The sequence below is a fragment of the Protomyctophum parallelum genome (assembly GCF_964188405.1).
Source record: "Protomyctophum parallelum genome assembly, chromosome: 14".
In the NCBI taxonomy this organism is placed as follows: domain Eukaryota; kingdom Metazoa; phylum Chordata; class Actinopteri; order Myctophiformes; family Myctophidae; genus Protomyctophum; species Protomyctophum parallelum.
The window spans coordinates 10,552,927-10,569,569 of record NC_139709.1 but is presented as its reverse complement, the minus strand read 5'-3'; the positions used below and the strand labels follow the sequence as shown (position 1 = coordinate 10,569,569).

Here is a 16,643-nt window from a genome sequence, read left to right as displayed (position 1 = left end):
CTTCACAGCTGACAAGTGACACGTTTTATAGTCTGCAGCTAATTAGCTCAATTATGAACATCTGAGAGAAGGGTGACAAAACCATTTGGACAACAATCACAAACAAGGCATTGCATGTGTCCTTAAAATATCTAATAATACAATTAATATTCATAACCATGTGATAGCTGGGTATTGAAATGTTTTGTTGGGGGGTATTCATTCAACCGGAACGGACCAAATGCACTATACGCCACAGACGGAAGGATTAGTGTGTTACACAGGAAGTAAAATAGACATTTTACCGAGTGGTTGTTGTTGTGTTGTCATATTCGCTATACTTTACACATCAAGTATAGATATAGTAATTATTTCCGATTGTATTGATATACGTTTTATACAGAATTCAAAATGCTGATTAAAGTAAAGGTAAGGCTAGTCATCGTTTTTGGCTGAGACACATGCTAACTACTGCTAGCCACTTCATTGTGAAGCAGTGAACTATAGTCAGTCAGTTCGACCAAAATGTTGGACCACAGCACATTTCTGCCTGTATAATAGACCTTATAATATACCTAATTTCATTAATAACATGTAGGTTCCATTTTATATTAGAGTAATTGTAGTGCCGTGTATTATAATTGTTTGTATTTTGTGGTTAGAGAAGACCATATTTGTTCTAATTTAAAATGGCTGGGGACTTGGCAGCCTAAGATTTAGACTGTCGTCGCGTAGATCTGAAAATGTCAGAATCGATAAATAGTAAATACATCTACGAGAGTCTAAATATTAGGCTAGAGACTTGGGGGTCTATTATTGCAGTGAACGACCACACTGTCGAAGATGTATTGTAGACATTCCATCAATTCATTATGGTCACATTTTGTTTCAGACTCTAACTGGAAAGGAAATCGAGATTGATATTGAGCCCACTGACAAGGTAATGCCCCTGTTCCCCCTCACTGTATAAGTTTATTTTCCCTTTTTACCTCCTATGATGATAGTTGTGTATATTCGTAAATGTTTTGATTAATTGAAAATGGTGGGCCCTATTGTAAACAAGTGTAATGCTTTATGGTGTCGTCTACTCACAGTTTTTGTATTGAGTTGTACTTGAAATGTACTGTAATTCTGCAAACTGTTAATCAATCAATCAATTAGCTCAAATATCTTCATGATTGATGGTCTGTCAGTCACAGCACTGTCGTTTCTTGTCCTCACAGACCCACTGACTTAAAGGGATAGTTCAGATTTTTTTTAAACTTAAGCTGTATGAAATACTTTAAAAGTATATTCAGTGATTTCACTTAATTCAAATATCACTTATTTTTTTGTTTAATCCTTTTGTTTAAGTCCTCCCTACTATAGAGTGTGCTGACCATATAAGGAGTTCCTCCCTGTCCCCAGTTAACCCCTGGGGGTCAAAAAACCGTAGGTTTCGTTTTTGGCTCTCTATCCTGATTGGACGAAAGGCTGGGTCCGACAGCCAAAAACGAAACCTAAGGTTTTTTGAGTGAAATCACTGAATATACCTTTAATATAGAGGTTGCAACTGTATTAATTGATTGCCCGAGTCCCGTGGTGGGAGTTCTGCTCTGGTTTTGGTGAAATATTAAGTAGTTCCAGTCATTTTGTGGGGGGCACACATTAAAAGTAAATGAATCCACAAAACTAACGTAATTTGTATTGTTGACCTATTTCTAAAATATTAGTGCAACTTTCATTCATTTTTTACCCCTCTATCACACAGAACTATGTTTTTTGTGTCCATATCACTACGCCCAAAAAATTGTCAACAATACAAATGACGTTAGTTTTGTGGATTCATTTAATTTTACTGCGTGGCCCCCACAAAATGACCGGAACTACTTGATATTGACCAAAACTAGAGTAGAACTCCCACCACGGGCACTCAATTAATACAGTTGCAACCACTATATTAATGGCAAGTATTTCATTCAGCTTAAGTAAAAAAAAATCTTTACTATCCCTTTAACCCTTCTCTTTATCTATACAAAAACTAAAGGTGGAGCGAATCAAGGAGAGGGTGGAGGAGAAGGAAGGCATCCCTCCTCAACAACAGAGACTCATCTACAGTGGAAAACAGATGTAATTCCCTCTGCACTACACAGTACACACACACACATGCACATGCCCAGAGTTAACAATCACATCTCTCTTAACCCAATTTGACCTGAGATCAGATTAAAAAAATGTCTTCTATATCCTGACAGTTTTCTGAAAAAGCTATGTTTCTATGTCAGTCGTTCTTCGATAATTTTTTTTATAGCAGACCTACAAGCTTGTAGAGCGCCACTTGGTGGCGTGCTATGAGCTTGTAGATCTGCTATTTTTCAATAGCTAAACACCAAAAGGGGTTCCCACCAAAAATGTGTTTAAGGTTTTCTCTAAGCCGTTTTTCTCTAACCAATGGTCTGAGGGGGGTGTCAGGTGGTCCCCAGCTAAATGGAGATTTGCTAACCAAATGGACCCTTATTAGATCTTTAACTCTTGAGTGTAAGAGTTTACACGCAAGAGTTACATTATTGTTAAGCATCTGAATTACTTAATTTACAGAATGTAGAAGAATAGTTATTTTGATAGTTTGCCTGTTATCTCTCCTAATGGTACCAACATCAATACAGCATGGATAGTGGACAAGATATTCTTTAGTTTTGGGTTTGAGAGGCTAAATAACATCAAATGGTGGTTTGTGGCTCAATAATTAATGGGTCCTTGATATAAAAATGGTTGAAAACCAGTGCTCTAAGCTGTTGTTTCTCCCTGTCTCTTTGTTGTTGACGCTCAGGAATGATGAGAAGACGGCGGCAGACTATAAGATCCAGGGAGGCTCGGTTCTTCACCTGGTGCTGGCGCTACGAGGCGGGCTAGTCTTCCACAGTCCCAGCAGCGTACACGACCCCATGTCCTCCTAGTCACCACCAACTGGCATTAAGGGTGCAGCCAACCTAAGAGTTTGTCCACTGTCACACTATGTTACGGCACAGAGAGATCTCAAATCCTACGCTCAGTCAGAGGCCTACAAAAACAAAGCAAACCAACGTAAAAAAATGACTTTGTGCTAATCCGTGTAAATGTTTTTGTAACCCTCAAGGCTTTTGAGGTCCCACCAGTTTTGTTTTTTTCTTGCTTGTGAATAAAACAGTGAAGTTCATGTTGTTCTGGAATATATACACTTTGTGCACACAGACTTGGGCCAAATCACCACTGGGGATTTTGGAAAATGTGTATTTTTTTTCCTTTTAAATTTTATTTAAAAAAAATGACAAGACAGAGGATTCAAACGCATCACACACACAACAAATTCAATTCTCGTTTCCTTCCCGATGAGGATAGCGGTCTGAGAAAAGGTTTACGCTGCGATTGCATCGACATCCGTTTACTAGCACTAACATCCAGTATCAATGAAGGTTTTTGAAGAGAGAAATGTGATATGGTTTGTAGTCGGTTTACTGATACGGTAATACACTTTTTTTCTTTTTAGGTGTAAATTCTTAGCACACTCGTTATGTATCCTCCAAAACCAAAACGTACTGTGTGACAATGTAACAAAAAGGTTGCATAAGTGACTTCAGGCTTGGACGCGTCTCCGTTTTTACTACCCCGTTTCGTACCAGTAAGGGGAGGGAGGGGCAAGTTACAGTTGAATCGTCAAAACTCCTGCATTTGTTCATTAGACCATATGTTTTAGTTATTACATAACTTAATATGCTACTGCCTGTATTCTTCTTGGACAAATATAAAAAGATGCTCCTATGGAAAGGCTATATTATTTAATAGTTCGAGAAATTCGAAGTTTCAACACCAGAGTAGTAGTAGTTGTGAATTAGCAAACTGGACATTTGGACTGAATGTTTCCTTTATCCTCGTGTTGGGCTTCTGTTTTCGCCGAAGTTTTTATTTGTGTTGTTTCTTTCAACACGTTGTGCTTCACGAGTTCACCTTCCACTGCCGTCTGCCTTGACCTCTGTGTGCGCCGACTGCGGTGTGGGCTAGCCCCTCCCTCCCCTCACTGGTGCGAAACTGGGTAGTAAAAACGGGGACGCGGCTTGGACTGTCTCTGTAGTGTTCACATTGTGCTTATAAACGTAATATCTAATATATAGGGTTTGTCAGTACAGCAATCACACCCATCATTTCCTTTATCATTTACATAGGCTTAGACGAGGACAGTACATAGTTTCAGTTTGATAAACCCCGCTGTAAACATAATTTATACTGGTATGGGCAAGCAAGTCTTAATTGAAATATTGATATGGCTACACATCATTCACAGGTAAAAACATTAATTCACCTCAAATAAAAACAATACTTTTCTTTTGTACATGACAATACCTAAAAGCCAAATTTATACTTGTATGACTGTCGCTTGCGGAAAAGAACCGATTTGCAAGCGCCAGCAGCCCACACCGTCGTTAGGATGACATAAATCAGGCCTCTGTGTTGAAGAGGACAAAAGGCACAGGTAAAGAGAAGCAGCTGAGAACGAGATGAGAAGAGGAGGTAGGAGGAACTGGAACATGAGTAAAAGGAATGCATATATATGTAGGGACATGCTTTAACCACGTCAACCCTGCCATCCCTACACTGGGAATTTACTTTTCAAGAGGTGGAAATTCTCAACAATAGAATAGATTGTTTAATTTGTGTCAGATCTACTAACTCACACACCGCATTGTGATGTGACGTTATCTTGTAGATGTGCTTTTTCCGCCTTATGGCGAAAGTATAATTAGGGCTTAAGTGGTTAAACATTCCCACACCCTTCTTCGGTCTCAAATGACATGTTTGTGGTGAAGTCAAAAGCGTGGCACACGGATAAGGGAAGTTACAGGTGGTTTTAACGGCTTCCCTCGTGTTCACCTGACCCTACGGGCTATGGGAAGGAAAGAAAAGGCATCTTGTGTGAGGAAAGCAGGAATATGAATGTAGGCTGAGTGTGACAGGTGCTCATCAAGTGGCTCTCTAGAATAACATCAATGGGGACATATAATATACATTCCTGGAGTTTCAATTAAGTACGACCAACGATAACAGCTGGTGAGTTAGTAAAAGCTAGTTGATGCATCAGAGAGGGTCCTTTGCTTGTTTTGATCGCACCATTCACACAAAAACAATTATGGGAGTGATTCAATATATATCTGAAGATGATTGACCACCTGAACCGTGGGAGAATGCCTGTATCATATAAAGTTGAGGCCAACAATCCTATTGACGTTTGGGGTGTAGGAGGAGGCGGCCCAGGGGAGTATTGCCTGTTGTTCATCAGATCAGGAAAAAAAGGGTTTAGAATGGCTTAGATTCAATTATTATGTTGGTATCAAGTCTTAAGTTTATACATGAGGCTTTGTCGTCCGGTGTCAGAACAGTAGTACTACAGTTCAACATGGTCGGTCGGGCCATGCTAACGCCAATAAAATTAGAGTTATATCAGACTGAGCTGATGTTGTAGTGTTGCAGAGCAGCTCAATGAGAGCTAATGCCTGCCCATTCATCAAAGGACTCTGGCCATAGTTAGTCATGGCCTGATTCAATGCCAAGCCGGAGCAGTGAAGCTGGGGAAGGCGTCGATCTGTACTGTATCCTGAAAGGCAGATCCCTGGCTGCTGTAGGACACGCGTACCCTCATCTTCAGATTCACCTAGAAGGGGGAGAAAGAAGCGTTTTTAGGCCCCAAGTGAAAGAGTCTATGAACAGGTTTGAGCTACGAGCTCACAATGCTTTGTGATTTGACACACTGGGATCTATTCTTTGAAAGCATCTGTCAATTTAGATGTTTATTTGGCTGTTCAAAAATAGCAGATGTACAAGAAGTACAAGGGTTAATTCTTCTTTTTCTGATGTCACTATCCAACCCAGGCCAGCACCTCAACTAAGTGATTGATTGATTGAACATTGTATTAACAATTTGTAGAATGTCAAAGAATGTACAGGTCAATACAAAACCTGCTACAAGGATAAAACCAGAAAGCACTAAGACTTATTTACATCAGGGTCCTCCATTTTCAATTCATCACGACATTTAAAGACATACAAATGTACACATCTATGCCAAATAGAAATAAAAATCACCAAATAGAAAAAAAGGGAACACGTGAAAAGTATAGAAAAATAGAGAGGGGGGACATTTAGGCCTGACGTCGCACTATGAGCTTGTAGATCTGCTATTTTTCAATAGCTAAAGTATAACAGAATGCTTGAAACACCAAAATGGGTTCCCGCCCAAAATGGGTTAAACGTTTTTACAGGGGCCAGTTTCGAATTGCAGCCGCCCGTAAGTGCTCTTTGAGAGCGGTTTTGAAGGAGGCTAGGGATTCACATTTCTTAATGGCTGTTGGTAGGCTATTCCACTTTTTAAGTGGCATAGGCGCGCAATTAATTTAACCCCTTGTTTTTTTTTTTTATTACATTTTTATCCCACGATTTTGTAACCCAGTTTTCTTTTCACCCAGTGCCAATTATCTAATGTAATCCTGGGCGCTACACTTCCTCTGCCAACCTGGGGGGGCAGCGGACTGACCTCATGCCTCCTTCTATGCATGAGGAGTCCAAGCTGCTTCTTTTCACCTGACAGAGGGGAATTTCCCCGGCCGGACGTAGCGCGTGGAAGGGACACGCTATTCCGACCAGTTCCTTTCCCCTTCATCAGGCGCCCCGGCTGGCCAGGGGGAGGTAGTTTTAGAGACCAGGATTACGGCATGTTTTTGTGAGGGTATCTACCCTAGGGGACACAGGGAGAACATGCAAACTCCACACAGAAAGGCCCTATCGCCAACCCCCGCCTCGGGTATGGGCACTGATGACGCGGAGGAGGGAACACGCCGCCAGTGCCCACAGTGTCCCCAGCGGGAATCAAACCCAGGACCTTCTAGCTGTGAGGCGACAGCACTACCAACTGTGCCACCGTGTCCCTTTTTTTGGTGGTTTTCTGGTGGTGTAGCGAATCTTGTAGACTTAAAGCCGATTCATACTCGTCATTTGAGGTTCGGGGGGGGGGGGGGGGGGGGGGGGTACCGTCCTAAAGTCGGCTCTTCGGTGCTACTGAAAATTTCTGATGAGCCAAATTCGTTTCTGCACTACAGCGCCGAAACAGCGGTGAAATAGGAGTATGAATCGGCCCTTGATATACTCATACTCGTCAACCCTTGGCCATTCCAGCCTATCAAAATGAGCAGGGGTGAGGTGGGTTCTGGGAGTAAGGCCAAGTAGTAGCCTGACCGGTTTGTTGTTGGGAAGTCTTGAGCCTTGTTTTAAGGGCCTTTGAGGTGCTGTGGTACCATGAGGTGCCTGCGTAGTCGATTGGATGTGCGTATTCTATTCGTTTTTACAACAGAAATACGTTAAAATGTGCACATTGCACGGTCCTATCATGAATCTCCACCATTGAATAGTGAGGTGACAATACTTTTGCGGTGGAAGTGTTTGGGGCGGACACCAACCTTGTTGGGGTTGGTGAGCAGAACGCTCTGGGTGACGTTACCTTGTTGGGGTTGGTGAGCAGAACGCTCTGGGTGACATTACCTTGTTGGGGTTGGTGAGCAGAACGGTCTGGGTGACGTTACCTTGTTGGGGTTGGTGAGCAGAACGGTCTGGGTGACGTTACCTTGTTGGGGTTGGTGAGCAGAACGGTCTGGGTGACGTTACCTTGTTGGGGTTGGTGAGCAGAACGGTCTGGGTGACGTTACCTTGTTGGGGTTGGTGAGCAGAACGCTCTGGGTGACGTTACCTTGTTGGGGTTGGTGAGCAGAACGCTCTGGGTGACGTTACCTTGTTGGGGTTGGTGAGCAGAACGGTCTGGGTGACGTTACCTTGTTGGGGTTGGTGAGCAGAACGGTCTGGGTGTCGTTACCTTGTTGGGGTTGGTGAGCAGAACGGTCTGGGTGACGTTACCTTGTTGGGGTTGGTGAGCAGAACGCTCTGGGTGACGTTACCTTGTTGGGGTTGGTGAGCAGAACGGTCTGGGTGACGTTACCTTGTTGGGGTTGGTGAGCAGAACGCTCTGGGTGACGTTACCTTGTTGGGGTTGGTGAGCAGAACGGTCTGGGTGACGTTACCTTGTTGGGGTTGGTGAGCAGAACGGTCTGGGTGACGTTACCTTGTTGGGGTTGGTGAGCAGAACGCTCTGGGTGACGTTACCTTGTTGGGGTTGGTGAGCAGAACGGTCTGGGTGACGTTACCTTGTTGGGGTTGGTGAGCAGAACGCTCTGGGTGACGTTACCTTGTTGGGGTTGGTGAGCAGAACGCTCTGGGTGACGTTACCTTGTTGGGGTTGGTGAGCAGAACGCTCTGGGTGACGTTACCTTGTTGGGGTTGGTGAGCAGAACGGTCTGGGTGACGTTACCTTGTTGGGGTTGGTGAGCAGAACGCTCTGGGTGACGTTACCTTGTTGGGGTTGGTGAGCAGAACGGTCTGGGTGACGTTACCTTGTTGGGGTTGGTGAGCAGAACGCTCTGGGTGACGTTACCTTGTTGGGGTTGGTGAGCAGAACGGTCTGGGTGACGTTACCTTGTTGGGGTTGGTGAGCAGAACGCTCTGGGTGACGTTACCTTGTTGGGGTTGGTGAGCAGAACGGTCTGGGTGTCGTTACCTTGTTGGGGTTGGTGAGCAGAACGGTCTGGGTGACGTTACCTTGTTGGGGTTGGTGAGCAGAACGCTCTGGGTGACGTTACCTTGTTGGGGTTGGTGAGCAGAACGGTCTGGGTGACGTTACCTTGTTGGGGTTGGTGAGCAGAACGCTCTGGGTGACGTTACCTTGTTGGGGTTGGTGAGCAGAACGCTCTGGGTGACGTTACCTTGTTGGGGTTGGTGAGCAGAACGGTCTGGGTGACGTTACCTTGTTGGGGTTGGTGAGCAGAACGGTCTGGGTGACGTTACCTTGTTAGGGTTGGTGAGCAGAACGGTCTGGGTGTCGTTACCTTGTTGGGGTTGGTGAGCAGAACGCTCTGGGTGACGTTACCTTGTTGGGGTTGGTGAGCAGAACGCTCTGGGTGACGTTACCTTGTTGGGGTTGGTGAGCAGAACGCTCTGGGTGACGTTACCTTGTTGGGGTTGGTGAGCAGAACGCTCTGGGTGACGTTACCTTGTTGGGGTTGGTGAGCAGAACGCTCTGGGTGACGTTACCTTGTTGGGGTTGGTGAGCAGAACGGTCTGGGTGACGTTACCTTGTTGGGGTTGGTGAGCAGAACGCTCTGGGTGACGTTACCTTGTTGGGGTTGGTGAGCAGAACGCTCTGGGTGACGTTACCTTGTTGGGGTTGGTGAGCAGAACGCTCTGGGTGACGTTACCTTGTTGGGGTTGGTGAGCAGAACGCTCTGGGTGACGTTACCTTGTTGGGGTTGGTGAGCAGAACGCTCTGGGTGACGTTACCTTGTTGGGGTTGGTGAGCAGAACGGTCTGGGTGACGTTACCTTGTTGGGGTTGGTGAGCAGAACGCTCTGGGTGACGTTACCTTGTTGGGGTTGGTGAGCAGAACGCTCTGGGTGACGTTACCTTGTTGGGGTTGGTGAGCAGAACGCTCTGGGTGACGTTACCTTGTTGGGGTTGGTGAGCAGAACGCTCTGGGTGACGTTACCTTGTTGGGGTTGGTGAGCAGAACGGTCTGGGTGACGTTACCTTGTTGGGGTTGGTGAGCAGAACGCTCTGGGTGACGTTACCTTGTTGGGGTTGGTGAGCAGAACGCTCTGGGTGACGTTACCTTGTTGGGGTTGGTGAGCAGAACGCTCTGGGTGACGTTACCTTGTTGGGGTTGGTGAGCAGAACGGTCTGGGTGACGTTACCTTGTTGGGGTTGGTGAGCAGAACGGTCTGGGTGACGTTACCTTGTTGGGGTTGGTGAGCAGAACGGTCTGGGTGACGTTACCTTGTTGGGGTTGGTGAGCAGAACGGTCTGGGTGACGTTACCTTGTTGGGGTTGGTGAGCAGAACGGTCTGGGTGACGTTACCTTGTTGGGGTTGGTGAGCAGAACGCTCTGGGTGACGTTACCTTGTTGGGGTTGGTGAGCAGAACGGTCTGGGTGACGTTACCTTGTTGGGGTTGGTGAGCAGAACGGTCTGGGTGACGTTACCTTGTTGGGGTTGGTGAGCAGAACGCTCTGGGTGACGTTACCTTGTTGGGGTTGGTGAGCAGAACGCTCTGGGTGACGTTACCTTGTTGGGGTTGGTGAGCAGAACGGTCTGGGTGACGTTACCTTGTTGGGGTTGGTGAGCAGAACGGTCTGGGTGTCGTTACCTTGTTGGGGTTGGTGAGCAGAACGCTCTGGGTGACGTTACCTTGTTGGGGTTGGTGAGCAGAACGGTCTGGGTGACGTTACCTTGTTGGGGTTGGTGAGCAGAACGGTCTGGGTGACGTTACCTTGTTGGGGTTGGTGAGCAGAACGGTCTGGGTGACGTTACCTTGTTGGGGTTGGTGAGCAGAACGCTCTGGGTGACGTTACCTTGTTGGGGTTGGTGAGCAGAACGGTCTGGGTGACGTTACCTTGTTGGGGTTGGTGAGCAGAACGGTCTGGGTGACGTTACCTTGTTGGGGTTGGTGAGCAGAACGGTCTGGGTGACGTTACCTTGTTGGGGTTGGTGAGCAGAACGCTCTGGGTGACGTTACCTTGTTGGGGTTGGTGAGCAGAACGGTCTGGGTGACGTTACCTTGTTGGGGTTGGTGAGCAGAACGCTCTGGGTGTCGTTACCTTGTTGGGGTTGGTGAGCAGAACGGTCTGGGTGACGTTACCTTGTTGGGGTTGGTGAGCAGAACGGTCTGGGTGACGTTACCTTGTTGGGGTTGGTGAGCAGAACGCTCTGGGTGACGTTACCTTGTTGGGGTTGGTGAGCAGAACGGTCTGGGTGACGTTACCTTGTTGGGGTTGGTGAGCAGAACGCTCTGGGTGACGTTACCTTGTTGGGGTTGGTGAGCAGAACGGTCTGGGTGACGTTACCTTGTTGGGGTTGGTGAGCAGAACGCTCTGGGTGACGTTACCTTGTTGGGGTTGGTGAGCAGAACGGTCTGGGTGACGTTACCTTGTTGGGGTTGGTGAGCAGAACGGTCTGGGTGACGTTACCTTGTTGGGGTTGGTGAGCAGAACGGTCTGGGTGACGTTACCTTGTTGGGGTTGGTGAGCAGAACGGTCTGGGTGACGTTACCTTGTTGGGGTTGGTGAGCAGAACGGTCTGGGTGACGTTACCTTGTTGGGGTTGGTGAGCAGAACGCTCTGGGTGACGTTACCTTGTTGGGGTTGGTGAGCAGAACGCTCTGGGTGACGTTACCTTGTTGGGGTTGGTGAGCAGAACGGTCTGGGTGACGTTACCTTGTTGGGGTTGGTGAGCAGAACGGTCTGGGTGACGTTACCTTGTTGGGGTTGGTGAGCAGAACGGTCTGGGTGACGTTACCTTGTTGGGGTTGGTGAGCAGAACGCTCTGGGTGACGTTACCTTGTTGGGGTTGGTGAGCAGAACGGTCTGGGTGACGTTACCTTGTTGGGGTTGGTGAGCAGAACGGTCTGGGTGACGTTACCTTGTTGGGGTTGGTGAGCAGAACGCTCTGGGTGACGTTACCTTGTTGGGGTTGGTGAGCAGAACGGTCTGGGTGACGTTACCTTGTTGGGGTTGGTGAGCAGAACGGTCTGGGTGACGTTACCTTGTTGGGGTTGGTGAGCAGAACGGTCTGGGTGTCGTTACCTTGTTGGGGTTGGTGAGCAGAACGGTCTGGGTGACGTTACCTTGTTGGGGTTGGTGAGCAGAACGGTCTGGGTGTCGTTACCTTGTTGGGGTTGGTGAGCAGAACGCTCTGGGTGACGTTACCTTGTTGGGGTTGGTGAGCAGAACGGTCTGGGTGACGTTACCTTGTTGGGGTTGGTGAGCAGAACGGTCTGGGTGACGTTACCTTGTTGGGGTTGGTGAGCAGAACGGTCTGGGTGACGTTACCTTGTTGGGGTTGGTGAGCAGAACGCTCTGGGTGACGTTACCTTGTTGGGGTTGGTGAGCAGAACGGTCTGGGTGACGTTACCTTGTTGGGGTTGGTGAGCAGAACGGTCTGGGTGACGTTACCTTGTTGGGGTTGGTGAGCAGAACGCTCTGGGTGACGTTACCTTGTTGGGGTTGGTGAGCAGAACGGTCTGGGTGACGTTACCTTGTTGGGGTTGGTGAGCAGAACGGTCTGGGTGACGTTACCTTGTTGGGGTTGGTGAGCAGAACGCTCTGGGTGACGTTACCTTGTTGGGGTTGGTGAGCAGAACGCTCTGGGTGACGTTACCTTGTTGGGGTTGGTGAGCAGAACGGTCTGGGTGACGTTACCTTGTTGGGGTTGGTGAGCAGAACGGTCTGGGTGACGTTACCTTGTTGGGGTTGGTGAGCAGAACGGTCTGGGTGACGTTACCTTGTTGGGGTTGGTGAGCAGAACGGTCTGGGTGACGTTACCTTGTTGGGGTTGGTGAGCAGAACGCTCTGGGTGACGTTACCTTGTTGGGGTTGGTGAGCAGAACGCTCTGGGTGACGTTACCTTGTTGGGGTTGGTGAGCAGAACGGTCTGGGTGACATTACCTTGTTGGGGTTGGTGAGCAGAACGCTCTGGGTGACGTTACCTTGTTGGGGTTGGTGAGCAGAACGGTCTGGGTGACGTTACCTTGTTGGGGTTGGTGAGCAGAACGCTCTGGGTGACGTTACCTTGTTGGGGTTGGTGAGCAGAACGCTCTGGGTGACGTTACCTTGTTGGGGTTGGTGAGCAGAACGGTCTGGGTGACGTTACCTTGTTGGGGTTGGTGAGCAGAACGGTCTGGGTGACGTTACCTTGTTGGGGTTGGTGAGCAGAACGCTCTGGGTGACGTTACCTTGTTGGGGTTGGTGAGCAGAACGGTCTGGGTGACGTTAGCTGCGCCTCGTGCAGGGAGAACGTCCCCACTGGGGGCCTTCATCTGTAACTGGACACTCTGGGAGGGGAAGGTCAGAGGTCAAATCAGGACAAGACCACCAAAGCACACGTAGAAATACTCAAGCTCAGGACGTTCCTGTCGCTCAGCCGATTAAGTGGCAAGATCATTTTGTCTGATGTTTTAAATACAACGTTATAGTGTATATTATGTTATATATTGTGAAATCCATTGGCAATATATATAATCCAAACTACAATGTACTACAACTACTACACAGTAACAGACAGACTAGGCATGCTAATCTAATCTGACCTTTACTTCCTTGCCAGTCTTTGCAAACAAAATAAGTAGTAATATTACGAATGTTTTGCTCCATTATACTGGCCGTAAAATGTAAGAATAAGCAAGCAGACCACCAGCGGCAGAAACCCTAACCTTACAGTTAGGGAAAGTTAGCCAAATTTGTGACCAATATGCAAAACTAATGCTTACCAAGGGGCTTTCGCACTCTCAGTGAAAGTAGGAGCCGTGTTTAATAATGTTGTAGGATCCACAGCAGCAGTCAAACCAGACAGACGCCGAAATGCGTCTGTCTGGTTCGACTGCTGCTACAACATTATTAAACACGACTCCTGCTATTTTACTGAGAGTGCAGGTTCTATTCTCCTCCTCCACGTATTCCCTGAATGTGCGCCCAGCGTACGCCTGAGCCCTCACAGACTGTCAACTTGAGCTGAGCCAGCCGTTCCCTGGAAGTGAGTTACCAATAGCTTTCATCACAAATATGATGAGTCATCAAGATTTGGAAAAGTGATTATGGCAGTTTTTGAGCCCAAGGAGCGTTTTTCCGTGAATCATGAAAACCCCCCCCTAGTTTGACCCGTCATATGCGGCAGAGTGACATTTTGTACATTTTGGCTGGATGTATGCATGTATTTATTTTTTTATTGTTAATGGTACCCCAACTTTCAAGAGCTGTCAACAAAGTTTCCCAAGGGAGTTGGGTTGGAACAAATTGAGAGGTGATGATAGTAGACACATTTGTGGAGAAAGCTATTGGTAAGCATTTATTTTGCAGATTTTTGGTCACACATTTGGCTAACCTTTCCATTAACTGTGAGGAAATGACATGAATTATGTTTCATTTAGACAGCGTTGTTGTTGCGCAGACAGACAGTACCTTGGGGACGGCTGCCTGCAGTGTGAAAGCGCTGATGTCAGAGTCCGTGGCGTTGTAGGCCGTGAGCGTGACGGTCATGGCCGTGTCCGTCTGTCTGTCGCAGTGGAGCGTCAGGGTCAGACCGTCCTTCTCGTACACCGTCACAGCAGGGGCCGCCGTGGACCCGGGATCTGCTGCCAGAGCTAGAAAACATACAAATAAAATCATTACCAAAAACATCAAAACGTGAAATTTCCAATAACCATATGAACCGTATAGTGCCATTATTATTATGGGTGTCACACAGACCCACGGTACACGCTCACTACAGACTCACTCACTGCTCCATGCAGTACACACTACAAACTGAACTGTTTTCATTGCGTCTAAAACCGGGACAATTTGGTGATGAATTGTAAAAAAAAAAAAAGAAAAAAAAAGAAAATACATTTTAGTGTTGTAGAGAAATTTGTCGGGACTTGGGACACACAGCTTGAAATCAAGTAGGTACTAGGTAACTACACTAGGCAGTTCTACTCGGCTAAACCCACCTATGTAGGTAGAACAGTGATGTAGTGATTCATTGCCCATGTCTATGTGCCTGACCGGGTACAGGAGAGGTGGGCTCCAGACCTCCATGTGCTCTGTGCCTTCATAATGTGGGTGTCTGACCGGTGGGTACAGGATCTGAGGTGGGCTCCAGATCATGCCGAGCACATCAGAATGCACAGAGCACATCAGGCCTCTGATGGTCTCTGTGCATTCAGAATGTGGGTGTCTGACCGGTGGGTATAGGATCTGAGGTGGGCTCCAGATCATACCGAGCACATCAGAATGCACAGAGCACATCAGGCCTCTGATGGTCTCTGTGCATTCAGAATGTGGGTACAGGAGCTGAGTTGTGCTCCAGATCAGAATGTGGGTGTCTCACCCACCGGGTACAGGAGCTGTGATTGGCTCCAGATCATACCGAGCACATCAGAATGCACAGAGCACATCAGGCCTCCGATGGTCTCTGTGCATTCAGAATGTGGGTGTCTGACCGGTGGGTATAGGATCTGAGTTGTGCTCCAGATCATAATGTGGGTGTCTGACCTGTCTCACATGTCTCCCCCCTGCTCCGCTATCTCCACTGGCTCCCGGTCGCTGCCCGCACAGAATACAAAACTCTGATGCTGGCATTCAAAGCAACCAAAGGTATGGCTCCCCCATATCTTGCAAGTATGATTGAACCCTACAAACCCTCCCGCGCACTCAGATCAGCCAACGCAGGGAAGCTGGAAGTACCCTCACTAAAAACGCCGGGACAACGCTCCACACGTCCCAAACTCTTCTCCCTTCTGGCTCCAAAACTGTGGAATGCACTTCCCATTGCAGTCAGAACTGCAGCATCACTCCCAATCTTCCGCCATAGTCTGAAAACCCACCTTTTCAGACTCCATCATGGCCCATAGCACTTACCCTACCCCCTTAGATAGCATTTCTGTAGACTTAGATAGCATTTGATACAGACTTATAGCATGTTATGTAGACAGCACTATAATTGCATTGTATATAGTCATAGCACGCCATAGTACATATGTATAGCATAGTAGTATATATGTATAGTTTATATGTATAGTTTCATTATATAGATATTCCACTGTTACTTTCTTAGCTTACGCATGTTTCATGAGAAATGCTTTTATGTGATGTATTCCCATGCTTTTTGTTCTTGCTTATTGTAAGTCGCTCTGGATTAAGAGCTGCTAAATGCCTAAATTGTAAATTGTAAATTGACCCACCGGGTACAGGAGCTGTGGTCGGCTCCAGGCCTCCCAGCCCCAGCAGGTCCAGAAGCTCTCCGCCGGCCGTGCCAGATGTGATGCCAACCAGATCCGGAGCTGTGGTTCCTCCCATCTGGGCCGGGCTGGGCTGCAGGTCCCCGTCAGAACCTCCCAGCAGGTCCAGCAAATCACACACCTTCAACCAGCAGAGAGAACAGGAACAGGGGAAAACAGAGGTCTGAGTTTCACATTAAAACTAAGGCTGAATTTATTAAATCGATTAATCATAATCAAATTGATTATTCAATTATTTTAGTAATCGAATGGGCAACTAATCGCTGGAGTTTTTTGGCAATTTTTGTCATACTGTCTGTTACCTTTTAGACTGACAAATGTGATTCTATTCTTTAAACAAATCTATGCAGGTGACTTTAATTTATTTGAATAGCAGCCTAATCAGTAGTTGAGCAAAATGTAATAATGTATTTTTTAATGAATTATTCATCTTTAATGTCTTTTTTGTGATAGCTAAATAAGTGCCATAATCTGATTAATCGTTAAATAATCGTACCTGGTTAGGAGGCTCTAGGGTCATTGCAAGGACTCCTTGTGTGAGTTTGCCCGTTTCAATCTCCTTAACGGCGGTCTGCTCCATGGACTCTCCGTTGGTGTGGCCCGGCGAGTTCTTGTCAATCACCGGCATCCTCTCCAACACGGCTGCCCTGAGAGGAAATGCAGAGATGTCTTTCCCCGAGTTGTAAACATAGCAGAAGGTAAGCAAAAACAGAATGGGAGCAGGCAGGAGACGTCAGTTAGCCTCATTACGACAGGCTCACTGAGGATACGTCCCAGGTGCATCCATGCGA

The 16,643-nt window shown here is 47.1% G+C and overlaps 2 protein-coding genes across 2 annotated transcripts in view; one reads left to right on the top strand and one right to left on the bottom strand.

The window, feature by feature from the left end:
- Positions 1–253: 253 nt before the first annotated feature.
- nedd8l (NEDD8 ubiquitin like modifier, like) lies at positions 254–3,154 on the top strand. The gene is made up of 4 exons (XM_083781925.1): positions 254–408; positions 872–919; positions 2,006–2,088; positions 2,789–3,154. The coding sequence occupies exons 1-4, from the start codon at positions 391–393 to the stop codon at positions 2,913–2,915; spliced, it is 276 nt and encodes a 91-aa protein (XP_083638051.1). The 5' UTR covers positions 254–390; the 3' UTR covers positions 2,916–3,154.
- Positions 3,155–3,236: 82 nt separating this feature from the next.
- The window catches only part of ap1g2 (adaptor related protein complex 1 subunit gamma 2), a 53,650-nt gene continuing 40,243 nt past the window's right edge, over positions 3,237–16,643 (bottom strand). The window contains exons 18-22 of the mRNA XM_083781888.1: positions 16,349–16,499; positions 15,796–15,973; positions 14,033–14,214; positions 12,811–12,909; positions 3,237–5,641 (exon numbers count right to left, since the gene is read on the bottom strand). Of these exons, the coding sequence (XP_083638014.1) occupies positions 5,531–5,641; positions 12,811–12,909; positions 14,033–14,214; positions 15,796–15,973; positions 16,349–16,499 (721 nt within the window). The 3' untranslated portion in view covers positions 3,237–5,530. The remainder of the gene's footprint in view (positions 5,642–12,810; positions 12,910–14,032; positions 14,215–15,795; positions 15,974–16,348; positions 16,500–16,643) is intronic.

What these genes read in the sequence shown, in the direction of transcription:
- nedd8l (XM_083781925.1), top strand. An exon ending in ATATTGAGCCCACTGACAAG is followed by an intron (nt 920 to 2,005) that starts GTAATGCCCCTG and finishes CAAAAACTAAAG; the next exon opens with GTGGAGCGAATCAAGGAGAG. An exon ending in ATCTACAGTGGAAAACAGAT is followed by an intron (nt 2,089 to 2,788) that starts GTAATTCCCTCT and finishes GTTGACGCTCAG; the next exon opens with GAATGATGAGAAGACGGCGG.